A 13,165-nucleotide genomic window follows, 5' to 3' on the forward strand; every position below is an offset into this window, starting at 1 on the left:
ACTTGGTGATGGACATGAGGAGTAACAGAACAGCAGGTATGAAAGACAGTCAACTCTAAGGTTTTGATATGAATAAGTGGACAGAAATGCCGTTTACTGAGAAGGAAAATAAAGGAGGAAATAATTATAGGGGAGTAGGTTGGAAATCAAGAGTTCAGTCTCACAGGTATTAAACTTGAGATGCCAGTAAAACGTCTCAACAGAAATGCCAAGCAGGGAGTTGGGGATACCTTAGACTAGAAATGTGGGCTCAAACAATATACACTGGCTTATAGATAGTATTTAAAGCCATGAGAGTGAAACTGCTAAGGGAGAACATACAGAGAAGTAAGCTTAGTACCCTGTGGGAACTTGGCATTTCAGAGGCTGGACAGAAGACAAATAGTTGAAGAGATAAAGGAAAATAAACAGGTCAGTGCAGTGGCTCACACATGTAATCCCCACACTCTGGGAGGCCAAAGTGGGAGGACTGCTTGAGTCCAAGAGTTCAAGACCAGCCTGGGCAACATGGTGAGACCCCATCTCACAAAAATAAAATTAGTCAGGAATAGTGATGTATGCCTGTAGTCCCAGTTACTCAGCAGGCTGAGGCAGGAGGATCACTTGAGCTCAAGAGGTTAAGGCTGCAGTGAGCTGTGTTTGTGCCACTGCACTTAAACTTGTATAACAGAGTGAGACCCTGTCTAAAAAAGGAAGAAAGGAAGAAAGGAAGGAAGGAAGAAAGGAAGAAAGGAAGAAAGAAAGGCTGGCCGAGCGCAGTGGCTCACGGCTGCAATCCCAGCACTTTGGGAGGCCGAGGTGGGTGGATCACGAGGTCAGGAGATGGAGACCATCCTAGCTAACACACTAAAACCCCGTCTCCACTAAAAATACAAAAAATTAGCCGGGCTGGTGGCACGCGCCTGTAGTCCCAGCTACTGGAGAGGCTGAGGCAGGAAAATTGCTTGAACCCGGGAGGCAGAGATTGCAATGAGCCAAGATCACACCGCTGCACTCTAGCCTGGGTGACAGAGCGAGATTCCGTCTCCAAAAAAAAAAAAAAAGAAAGAAAAAAGAAAAGGAAAAGAAAGAAAATAAGCATAAGCAGAAGGAAGGATTATAGAAAGCAAAAGAAGAGAATGTTCAAGGAGGGAGTGCTCTGTATTCAATAATGCTGAGAAATCAATGAGGTCAGGGAAGGCTGGGCTTAGCAACATGGAACTTCTGGGACATGGAAGAAACAGATATCAGACTGGAGTGTGCTGAGGAGTAAGTAGGAGGTGACAAATGGAAATAAAGAGTAAAACCAATTCCTTTGAGAAGCTTTGTTGCAAAGAAGTGGGGGATAGTTAGGAACAGAAAAAAAGCTGGCAATAATGTGCAATCAGGAGGATTTTTAAAAGTCTCTCATTTCCTTGTTAACAACTGACTCAGGTAAAATTTAAGATTAAAGAAGGTTTTTGTTATTTGTTTGCTTGTTTTTAAGTCTGGGAGAGAGAAGATGCGTAAAAATGGAAAAGGCCTGGAAGAGAATGAGCCCAAAGAGTCAGGAAATGGAGGGTTCACTGATGGAGCAAGTCCCTGGAAACCTGGGAGGGGATGGGATCTGGGACACGTAGAGAAATTAGCCTCTGGTGAGAGGGATAAGGACCCAAGTCAAGTCAGTGATTGTGTATTTATAAGGACTTAGTATCCATAAAGCTTACTTCTACTTAAAGAACAATACACACATATCCCTATGCTAATATGTAAAGATACAGCTTCAGAAGTGCCATGGTTTAAGCTCACATAATCCTGAAAGGTTTCAGACAACTTCAGAACACCAGAGTATGGTCATGGCTCTAGAAAACCTGAAAAGCAGTTGTTTTAGAGTAGTGGGTAGGATTTATGGAGCATCTTACCTACAAAGGTCATAAAGACTGAAAAATTATGATTGACCCTTCAACATGGATTTGAACTGCCTGGGTCCACTTATATGTAAACTATTTTCAACCAAACTTGGATCAAAGACAAAATTTACGGGATGTGAAACCCATTTATATGGAAGATTGACTTTTAGTATATCTGGGTTCCACAGAGCTGACTGTAGGACTTGAGTATGCTTGAATTTTGGTATATGTGGGACCAATCCCCTCCATATGAGGGACGATAGTAGCTTCAAAAAGGACTTAGGTGTTGAAGAAAATTCGCCCTAACCTTTATATGGTTGTACACATCTTGCAAAGCTCTTTCACACTCATATTTTTCTTCTACCTTTGTAATATCCTTAAAATCACTTCCTGAGGATAGTGGGAGAGGATTATCATCCTCTGGAACAGATGTATGCATGGGTTCAGACAGGCAGATTAGAACACTTGTCCAAAGTACTAAAGCAAGCAGGTGGTGGAAGTAGGGTCTTAATCCACATCCTCTGGTTCCAAAACCAATGCTGATTTAATAATTAAATCTGTTACTAGGTAACAAGTCTGCCAAGTATTTACACCTTAACTTTTTGGGGTTAATGTCTAGAAGGGCAACCAAGCTCTCTTATACATCACCAATGATATCAGGGAGTGCTGGGCTGAAAGAATCACTGATAGAGTCAAATAAGAGATCTCAAGTTCTAGGCCCCAAACCTTTCCCAAGTGACAGTCTGTTCACCTAGATGACTAGAGGAAAGACATGAGCTTGGCACAGATATTGAAAGCAGAAGTCAAGAAAATTCAAGGTTGCCAAACTCTCAGTTACTGAGACCGAAACACAAAGGAACAGAGTCTCTGGCACTGTCTGATGATAGCGAAGCTTATGTTCTCTTTCTGGTAACAATCTAGAGCATGGTTTCTCAACCTTGGCACTACTGTCATTTTGGACCAGATAACTCTTTTTTTTTTTTTTTTTTTTTTTTTTTTTTTTTTTTTTGAGACGGAGTCTCGCTCTGTCGCCCAGGCTGGAGTGCAGTGGCACGATCTCGGCTCACTGCAAACTCCGCCTCCCGGGTTCACGCCATTCTCCTGCCTCAGCCTCCCGAGTAGCTGGGACTACAGGCGCCCACAACCGCGCCCGGCTAATTTTTTGTATTTTTAGTAGAGACGGGGTTTCACCGTGGTCTCGATCTCCTGACCTTGTGATCCGCCCGCCTCGGCCTCCCAAAGTGCTGGGATTACAGGCGTGAGCCACCGCGCCCGGCCAAGGACCAGATAACTCTTTGTTGTTGGGGGGCTGTCCAGTGCATTATAGGATGTTTAGCAGCATCCCTGGTCTACCCACTAGATGCCCATAGCACACTACCCCCTGCTCCAGTCATGGCAATCAAAAATGTCTCCTGACATTGCTAAATGTCCCCTGGGAAGGGGCGGGGGTCACCTCTAATTGAGAACCACTCAACTAGATGGATTCCACTGTGACTGTAGAAGGCAAGGGCATGCAAGGTAGCTCTACAAAGAACATGAGGAAAGCCTACGAACATTTTCTTTTTTGGGCAATAGTTTGCACAGTTTTTTAAAAAAGCCTCAAATGTTCCATAGTCATGCTGTATCTCTTCTTTTTTCTTTTTCTATTTTTTTTTTTTTTACACCATCTCACTCTGTCACCCAGGCTGGAGTGCAAGTGGCGCGATCTCGGCTCACTGCAACCTTCCTGTAGTTGGGACTACAGGCGTGCGCCACCACACCCAGCTAATGATAGTCACGCAGTATCTACCAAGAAAAGTAGGCCTATCCCAAGAGACCACACTTTACTTAGAGGGATGGCTTCTGGACACCAGTCAGTCAGTCAGTCATGACATTAGAAGAAATGGACAGCAGTCTCCACTAAATGCCCAGTAGGAAGTCGCCTCTCACAGTAAGATGAGACTGATTTTGCTCATGGTTAAGAATAGGGAAAAAAAAAAAAACAAACAAAAAAACAAAAAACTGAAACTCCCTCTTCTCAAATCACATTCCCTTTGTCTCCCAGTGCCCATCTAACATGGCAATTCTTCCCATTTGCCATGGAGCTTCCTTTGCTCCTGTACTGCAGAGGTGCTTCTCCAACAAATTCAGAGAGAACCCACGCAGCTGTCATGAGCTGAGGGTGCCCCAAGCAGCCAGGAGGTGTTCGAAATTGGTAATACCCTGTCCTTGTTAATATGTGTGATTAGCAAGCTTTAGGACGTTAGGAATTCTTTAATTGCAAATATTCTGAAATTAAACCATCCATTCTAGAAGGCAATCACAAAACAAAATCTTGTAAAACATGCTAGAAGGGGAAGGGTAGAGGAGGGGGCCAACATTTATTGTGCAATGGCTCCCAGTGCTTTGCACTGAATTGGCTGTGAACTTATGTTAAGCCTGTGGTTGGATCACAGCCACATGCAGTAACCAAAGTGACTGCCAAAGTATGCAGAAAATCGTACACACGCACCCTGGCCCCACATGTCTGTCAAGCCATCTTTCTTCTTTCTATTCTATTGAAGGGGGTTTACATCAGTAACCCAGCTCTACCAATGGGCTCAAGACAGACCTAGCCTGTACTGCCTGAACCACCCTCTACCAGAGGGAGAGAACACCACCCCCAAAAGGCCAGCAACATCTGCCAGTTGGCTATATGATCTCCTTTGAGAAAATGAACACTCAGTTCTTTGTCTGTTTTCTTGTTTTACAATTATTTACTCTGCCCATAGGAATCTGATGGGTTTTAGAACACTCGACTCAATGGTGTTATCCATCTTCCCATCACTGTGGTGTCAGAGAATAATACCACACCCTAACAATCCAGACCTTGAGAAGCAAATATTTTCTGAGAGTTTCTTCAAAGAGAATGCACGAAATAATTTTGACTTTACATGTTCTAAGTAAGGGATTTCAGATGCAAAGAATAATCTCTGGAACCCTTAAGCTTTCCCAGTTTCACTTTTCAGTTGGCAGATGCCTGTCCTCCTTTACCCTAAAATCTTGCAAAATACTTTTGGGTATCTCTGTTGGTTTGCCAAGCTATGCTATGCTGTAGACAAAATTAACTTTTTAAACTTTGGCATGTGAATGTTTGAAACAAAACCGTTTTAAAATATCTCTGCCATAGCACAGACTGGGTGGCTGGGCTCCAGTAGACTCAGGACAGAATCAAATTATTGTAACCCAAGTTCCAGTCCCCCTTGAGGTTCCCACACTGCCACTGCTAGACCTGAACTCCCTGAGAGAGAAACATGCCTTATTTCATACAGCACAGGTCTGGCACAAAGAAGCCTTTGTAAAAGTTTGTTGTTTAAAAGAACAAGATGGACGCTGTATCACATTAACAGTAAGATCTGTGTCAGGGTGGGTGCGGTGGCTCACACCTGTAATCCCAGCACTTTAGGAGGCCAGGATGGGCGGATCACTTGAGGTCAGCAGTTCGAGACCAGCCTGGCCAACATAATGAAACCCTGTCTCTACTAAAAATACAAAAAAAAAAGTTAGCCAGGCAATGGTAGCATGTGCTTGTAATCCCAGCTGCCAGGGAGGCTGAGGCACGAAAATCGCTTGAACTTGGGAGGCGGAGGTTGCAGTGAGCAGAGATCATGCCACTGCACTCTAGCCTGGGCGACAGAGCACGCTGTGTCTCGGGAAAAAAAAAAAGATCTGTGTCAACTGTAAAGGTCTTTGTAATTGTTGCTGGAGTAAGGGATATTCTATTTTCGCACTCCATTAAGTTACATAAAGAAAAGATTGTGAACAACAAAACAAGCCAGTCTAATCATTTGTAATAGTTTCTACAAGCTCTCCCCAAGAATATTATTTTTGGTCCTTCTAAAATATAACTAAAAAGAAAAGTTTAAAAATCCCCCAGCACATGATTTATTCCTTTAAAAGTAGGATTTATAGAAAAGGAGAGCACAGACCAAATCAATGTTAAAAATTAAAGAGGAAAAAGAGGTGCACATGTGAGGGTTTAAGTCATTGCTACCCAAAGCCCCCCTATTTCAGTTCTTGATCTCCAAATCCTGGGGGAAGGCAAATTTCTGGTGATGGATTATGCCTCAGCTACTCTGGTATTTATAAAACATTTTGGCAGGTGCTCTGCCAGGCAGTCTATAATTAGTGAATATGCCTCAGAAACATAAAGTGAATTCAAAGAGTTTCAAATGCCAACAGCCAGCCCCCTGAATACTGAGCTAAGTGTCACAGGGCTGCCACCATCTAGATAACTTGGTGCTGGGTGCCCTGCCACGGTGTACACATGTGCACATGCACACACCAGTTCTGAAGAGTCTTTTTTTAAACCTCTAATGGCTTGACCTCAACACCTGCTACACTTCCTGAAGACAGGCTCTGGAGCTCCACTTGTTCCTCGCATGCGGCTGCACTTTCTAGGAACGACCGCACACACACAGACGCTGGCCAGCTGCCAAGGCGGGGGCAGCCCAGCCGCCTTGGGCCTGAACTTTCCCAGCGCTGTCAGGGCAGGATCCCGCTATGAGCTGACTCAGCGGCCGGTATGGAACTCTGCCAACCACACAGCAGTGCGGGGGCAGCCGGCAACTCACAGATGTTTTGCTAAACCAAAGCAATCAGTGGGAGGCGGGTCTGGGCTGGCGGCCAGGGTGCTGCTGTCGTGGAAGTTGGGATTCTCTGATTCTAGCCCTAGCTCTGCCACTATCTCCCTGGGTGATGTGAGCGAAAACCTCTGTGTATCTCAGTACCTCTCCCACTTCAGAGGCATGTCTGTGTGATGCAGGAGACGGTGGCACTGTTTACATAAAATAGCTCCCCGGGCACTATTACCTACCATGTGCCTGGCACTGGACAGGCTTTCACGTGTGCTAGTTCGGTTAATCCTTACAACATCCGTGGGAGGCACTGGCATCCTTTTTATTTCACAGATGAGAAGACACAGGCTCAAAGCAACTCAGAGCCCTACTAAAAGATCACAAGGGCAACATTTGGAAGTGATGGGATTTGAACCCCACTTTTGGCTGCAAACACTATTGTTGTAAAACTCAGATCTACTGAGTACAGACCTCCAAGATGTTTGATTTTTCAGGTTCCAAAGGACCTTTCTTACATGACTTCTCAGTTGCCCTGTGAAAACTCACAGCTTTTCACAAATGATTTCTAAACAGTACCACTGGATCACAAGAAGTGTGTGTGCTTCTGCAGGGTACCCATGAACTCCCTTCCTAAGCACCAACAAGTCACTTAACCTGGAACAACTTATCAGCACTCCCATCCTTTGGGCAAGGAAAAACTATATTGTGGGTCACAAAGAGAAGAGGAATCACAAGTCAAAGGCTTGGTTGAGAACAGATTCCCTAGGCTCCACCCTCCAAGATAATTCATTAGGACTCTGCAATCTGTATTTTTTAAAAAGCTCCCTCAGCCATTTGGAAGTCACTTCAGCTTTCCTTGACTAAAAAGGAAATTTTGAGGTCTACCCTTCCCTGTTGTCAAGTGGATGATGTAAGAGTGAAATGAAATCATGTCTACAAAGGCTCTCTTTTGGAAAATATACGCAACGCAAGTGCTTCTTGTCAGCTGTGTTTAGCTCCAAAACAACCAACTGTCCTTAAGAGGGTTAGCCTGGAGCTAAGAAACTGTTTTAGGCAAGAATGTTCTTTTACATTACTATTAGAAAACATTATTATTAGAAAAGCTGTAATTAGTCATACATCTCATTTTAGATATTCCTCACAACACTGTTGCAACTTCATCTTTCCTTTAAAAAACGAGATTGTATTGACATTCTTTCACATCAAACTTGGAAAAACCTATATTAAGAGTAACATACAGGCCAGGGGCAGTGGCTCATGCCTGTAATCCCAACACTTTGGGAGGCCACGGTGGGCAGATCATGAGGTCAGGAGATCGAGACCATCTTGGCTAACACGGTGAAACCCCATCTTTGCTAAAAATGCAAAAAATTAGCCAGGCGTAGTGGCATGCGTCTATAGTCCCAGCTACTCAGGAAACTGAGGCAGGAGAATCACTTGAACCCGGAAGGTAGAGGTTGCAGTGAGCTGAGATCATGCCACTGCACTCCAGCCTGGGCGACAGAGACTCCATCACAAAAAAAAAAAAAAAAAAAAAAAAAAAGAGTAACATGCATTTCATTGCTTTAATGAAGAAAATATTAAATAAGAAAAAAATCCAAAGTCTATTCATGTCTAGGCTGTCGGTCACTGAAGTGGGATGAGAAGGCACAGACTGGCACAGCCCCTGACCCTGTCAGTCCATTACCCCTCTCCAGCCTTTAAGAAGAACAAATGACCTCCAATACCAGAAAGACTGACCTGCTTGAGCTGCTCATCCAGATTCCAATTTGGCTGCCCTGCTGTGGAGACAGAAGGTGGGGCCTTGGAAGCATCTTTGGTATGGTCTTCTTTAGCTTGTTGTCCATGTGGTGGCAGCCCTGGTGCTGGAAGTAGATTAGACATGGGTGCCACTCTGGGATCTTGGCGAGCTACTTTCTGCACATGAAAATATTTTGAAGCAGCCTGGGTTTCTTTCTCAGCCACCTCCGCAACTTCATCATCCCCATCCTCATCTTCCAAACCTCCATCCTCTTCCTCAGGCTCTGAGTTCACGTTGCCCCGTTCAAAGACTTGGGCCACTGCTGTGGTGGGTGGAACTCTGGCTAAGGGACCTAAGGGAGTGCTGCCAGAAGGCCTCCCAGGTGTGGCGGAAATGAGAGTCGGCTGTGTGACCATCTTTTGGGCATACAAGAACTGGGCTTCTCTCATCTGCTGGCCCTGCTTCTCTCTGGCATCCATCTGCAGAGGAGCCAGGTGTGGCTGCTTCTGTTGCTGCTGCTGCTGCTGCTGCTGCTGCTGCTGCTGCTGCTGCTGCTGCTGCTGCTGCTGCTGCTGAAGTGGTTCCATTATTGCCTCAAGCTTCACCCACAGAGTGGCATGACTCTGAACCTGGGCACAGCCCACCAGGCACACTGGGTCTAAACCTTAGTGATTAACAGAAACCACAAAGAAGGAGAGGGAAAAAACAACTATGTAAAACAGGTATAAAAAGGTTTCCTTTTCTCCAGTAGAGGGCCATGAGTTCTGAACACTAAACATATGCTCCTAAACCTGAGTTTTAAGATGAGTGAGTGGTGGGGGGTTTCGTGGGTGGGTAGGAAAAGGTGTGAAGAAGAGAAACAGGATCTAAGAGGGGAAATAGGGAATGAATCTCAGTAGTAGTAGCAGACTGTTGAGGGCTTTAAAAGAAGTACATCCAGCCAATATCTAGTCTGTTAACATGTGTTCTGATCTCTCTTCCTCTACATTATCAAACATTAATCTGTTACTGAATTAATGTCACTGAACATTAATTACTGAAAAGGTAACTGGGTTTGCTCTGTAGCAAAAGCTGTAATTATGCAAACAATAATAATAAAGGAAAAGAAGGGCCTACCTGCAAAAGACAGAGTATGTTCCCAAGCCCACAGGAGAAAGATATCACCTCTGAGCTAGACACAGAACTATCAGGCAGACAGTTTTACTCTCATAGAAAAAGCAAGACCAAGCAAGCTGCTCTTGGGTTTAAACTTTTCAAATTTCCCTGATCAAATTGCCAGCCTGCTTGTTGAGTGGACTGAGCCATACTAACTGGATATTATAGCCTCAAAAAGAATCCAATTTCAACAACATGAAAGAAACACGCAAGGAGGCAAGAGTCTCAAATTGCGATCGTCACTCAAAAGCAAACGGGGGAATTCCTCTGGAGATTTTAAAGTTAATTAATTTGAAACAGATATCAACATTGTCTGAACAAGTTAATGCTGCTTCTTTTTTATAAACAGCCAAGTAAAACTCTTTACATCCCCTTTCTTTCTGATTCATTTCTACTATAATATTCTCTGACGAATACAAAAAGAAAAGGCTTTCGGGCCAAAAGCATTCTGGGGGCAGGTTTATCTGCATTCTTACCAATCAGTCTCCAAACACACATCACTTTCACACCCTGTTCTCCTTTAATTCCCCCACCTCTCCCCTGCAGGCCCTCACCCCCAACAAACTTCACTTGAGTTATGTTTCTTCAGCAAGTCTCCATAACTGAATGGATTACTATGCAAGGGCAAATTTTAGGTGAACAGGACTTGCAACATGGCGTACAATTTTGTCATCACATGAAAGAAGCTGCAGTGCACATGTTGGGACTTGATATCTGCATTGTTCCAGTGTTTTAGGATTGGGTCGAAAGACAAAAAACAAAGTGTCTTTAGCATCTTCAAAAATTCACGGAGAAGTAATCACATCTTTAGCAATAAAAACTGCTTGGATTTAAGATTTTTTTCCAGGTTAGAGTAAAAAAGGGTACAATTTTTAAAGCTAGGCCAATTAGTAGAGATTAAACATTCTCATTTTCTGTTTATCTTATAGCCCTGTTTGTGCCTTTTGTGTTCTGTGAAAGATTCACATTCCAATTTGCCTCTTACTGCCTTTACTTCCTCTCTTGGCACTTTAGAAAGTGTGAGTTACGCTTGCAGCCATACTTTCATTCTGCTTTAGCTCTTCTTACAGTGTAAAAAAGCATGACAAGATTTACATCCACATTAAATTCAGTTGGCAAAAGTGTTCATTTAAAATGAAAACAATTTGGGTCAAAGAAAATTACAGAATAAAGCAAATAATTCGGTGTTCATTTTAAATGTCCTCACAGTCATTACAGTCAATCAATCACGATTGGAATAATTTATCAACCAAGTCCTGCCAGTCACTGAACAACTGCTTCTTGTCTTGTGGCACCATCTTCTCTGAATGCTGTCCCCAGCAGAGGGGGAGGTGTCCCTCCCACAGCCTCTTATAGTAAGACTGAGATGACTCAGTTCTACAACTCAATACACACACCCTCCCCCAAAGAGCCCATCTTCCCGCAGTCCCTAAGCAGCCAGCGATCCAAACAATGCCACCTGCCTACATTTGGAGAACTTATGTCTCAAATCTAAACCTCTTCATCCCTTCACATGGGCCCCTCCCCCATTTCCCCTAAAGTTCCCGGACCACCAAGCCGGGTGCAACGGACTGCCTGCAGCTTTGAACCCGGCCTGCCGACCATTCCCCTACCTTTCCTGCCGGATTCGTTTGGCCCCGGGCCCCTGTAAGCCCCACAGCCCACCTCCCCGGTCACCCCTGCACGCCTCCCCCCATTCTTTATTCACCTTCCCCCATTTAGCCCTATCACTTTTACCTCTACCAACCCTCCCAGTCAATCCGCTGGCTCTTCTCCGATGGCCCCCGCCCCACCTATCTGCGCCCACTCAGCTCCAGGGCCCCTCACCCTTCTTATCGCTTTATCTCAAATGCCCTAATGGGCACAGGGCGCTCGGGGCTCCCGCGGCGCTCTCACTTTCCTTCGCGGTCCCCGCGCCCCCGGCCCGCGCCTTCCCCTCTCTCTCCACACCTGCCTCGGCTCCTGGCCTCGGCCCCTCCACCTGCCGCAGCCTCCCCTCCCGCCGTGCCTGACGGAGCCGGGACCCGCACCGCTTACCTGTGCGGGGCGCTCCGGGTTTTCGGGCGGCGGAGGAGGAGGCGGCCGCTCAGGCCCCGGCACAGCAGCTGCGTCTCGGACTCCTCCGCAGCCGGGGGCCACAGCCGGGGCGGGGCCCGCACCGGAAGCGGCGCCGCGGCGCCGGACCGCCGGCCAGGGGCGGGGGGCGGACGGCCGGCCAGGGGCGGACCGCGGGCCGGGCGCGGGGGCGGGGGCGGGGCGGGGCCACAGGGGGCGGGGCGGGCCCGAAGCCGGAAGCCGCTAAAAAGGGACCGGGTTGGGGGGCGGGGGTGGGACGAGGCGGAAGTGGGTCCCACGGACTGCGCCGCCCGACTGAGTCGTGGGAGGAAGCGAATGGAAGCGGGCGGAAGCTTCGGCCAATGGCAAAGTGCGGACACAGAGGGGTTCCGGTGTGAGCACTTACGCGGGGAGTTGAAAAGAGCCGGGCTGGAGATAGTGTTCTGCGAGCGTTTTCTGTTGCGGAGGTTGGTGTGGCTCGGGCGGTTGGCTGGGAGGAAAGTAACTAAAGAGCAGAGGAGTGTAGGGTTCGGTCCACTACTCAATCTCCTGCCTTCAAGCCCGTCTTCCTCAGGGGTTCCCATGTTTAGATCAGCTTGTCTCTAAACTTCTCCGCTCCTTCCTGGGACAGAGACCTGGCTGTCCTGAGAATGTTGCGTCCCTTGAAAGCTTCTCACGTGAATTAGTATTCTCAGGTCTCAGTTTCCAGAGGTCGGGATTATGTGCTAGGTGCTGTCACCTCTTGTAAAAACACTTGCTTCTCCAACCCTTCCTCTTAGACTCTGTCACCTATTTCACCCCGTTTGGAGATAATCTGCCGATCTGTGTATCCAGCTCCTTGTCTATCTCGCGTCTGACCATCTTTGATAATTTCAGAGCCTATGTGGCCAACCCGTTCACTATCGGGCCTCGTCTTTAGCGACCCTTATATCTGCCTCCCAATACCAGTCAAAACCTGGACCTTGCCCCTCGAAACGCTATACTCAGTAATTTGAACAACCCTTTTTTCAACCACAGCCTGCTATTCTCTCAGCTTGACTACTTTTGAACTATAGGCCTGATACAGTAGCTCACGCCTGTAATTTCAGCACTTTGGAAGGCTGAGGCAGGCGGATCTCTTGGGCTCAGCAGTTGGAGAGCAGCCTGGGCAACAAGGCGAAACCCCATCTCTACAAAAAATATAAAAATTAATGAGGCGTTTTGGCGCATGCCTGTGGTCCCATCTACTCGGGAGGCCGAGATGGGAGATCACCTGAGCCCAGGAGAGGCGGAGGTTGCAGTGAGCCATGATTGTGCTACTGCACTCCAGCCTGGGTGACAGAGATACTGTTCCCCTCCACCCCCAAAAAAATAGAATTACAGCATAACTGTATAAATGTTATTTCACTTTTTTTTTTTTTTTTTTTTTTTTAAAGAAAGAGTCTTGCTCTGTCGCCCAGGCTGGAGTGCAGTGGCACAACCTCAGCTCACTGCAACCTCCGCCTCCCGGGTTCAAGCAGTTGTCCTGCCTCAGCCTCTCAAGTAGCTAGGATTACAGGTGTGCGCCACCAAGCCAGCTAATTTTTGCATTTTTAGTAGAGCCAGGTTTTGCCATGTTGGCCAGGCTGGTCTCGAACTCCTGAACTCAGGTGATCAGCCTGCTTCGGCCTCCCATAGTGCTGGGATTACAGGTGTAAGCCACTGTACCCGGCCTCATCTTTCACTTTATCAGAGCAGAGCATCTAATCGGTTGAAAGCCTCTACATTATGTC

General features: G+C 46.5%; 1 protein-coding gene and 1 long non-coding RNA gene across 7 annotated transcripts in view; one reads left to right on the plus strand and one right to left on the minus strand.

Annotated features, from left to right (window-relative positions):
• Positions 1-11,573, minus strand: part of LOC105490954 (AT-rich interaction domain 3B) — a 61,731-nt gene extending 50,158 nt beyond the window's left edge. The window contains exons 1-2 of one of the 2 annotated variants that reach the window (XM_071101004.1): positions 11,397-11,573; positions 8,204-8,868 (exon numbers count right to left, since the gene is read on the minus strand). In XM_071101004.1, the coding sequence (XP_070957105.1) occupies positions 8,204-8,791 (588 nt within the window). In that variant the 5' untranslated portion in view covers positions 8,792-8,868; positions 11,397-11,573. The remainder of the gene's footprint in view (positions 1-8,203; positions 8,869-11,396) is intronic. The other variant, XM_071101005.1, reaches the window with a different exon arrangement.
• A 143-nt stretch (positions 11,574-11,716) lies between these two features.
• LOC139364421 (uncharacterized) overlaps positions 11,717-13,165 on the plus strand; it is a 59,974-nt gene continuing 58,525 nt past the window's right edge. For 2 of the 5 annotated variants that reach the window (XR_011626363.1, XR_011626364.1), the window contains exon 1: positions 11,717-11,881. This is a non-coding gene — a long non-coding RNA (uncharacterized lncRNA). The remainder of the gene's footprint in view (positions 11,882-13,165) is intronic. The other 3 variants (XR_011626365.1, XR_011626366.1, XR_011626362.1) reach the window with 3 other exon arrangements.

The sequence above is a fragment of the Macaca nemestrina genome, chromosome 7, assembly GCF_043159975.1.
Source record: "Macaca nemestrina isolate mMacNem1 chromosome 7, mMacNem.hap1, whole genome shotgun sequence".
Classification (NCBI taxonomy): Eukaryota; Metazoa; Chordata; class Mammalia; order Primates; family Cercopithecidae; genus Macaca; species Macaca nemestrina.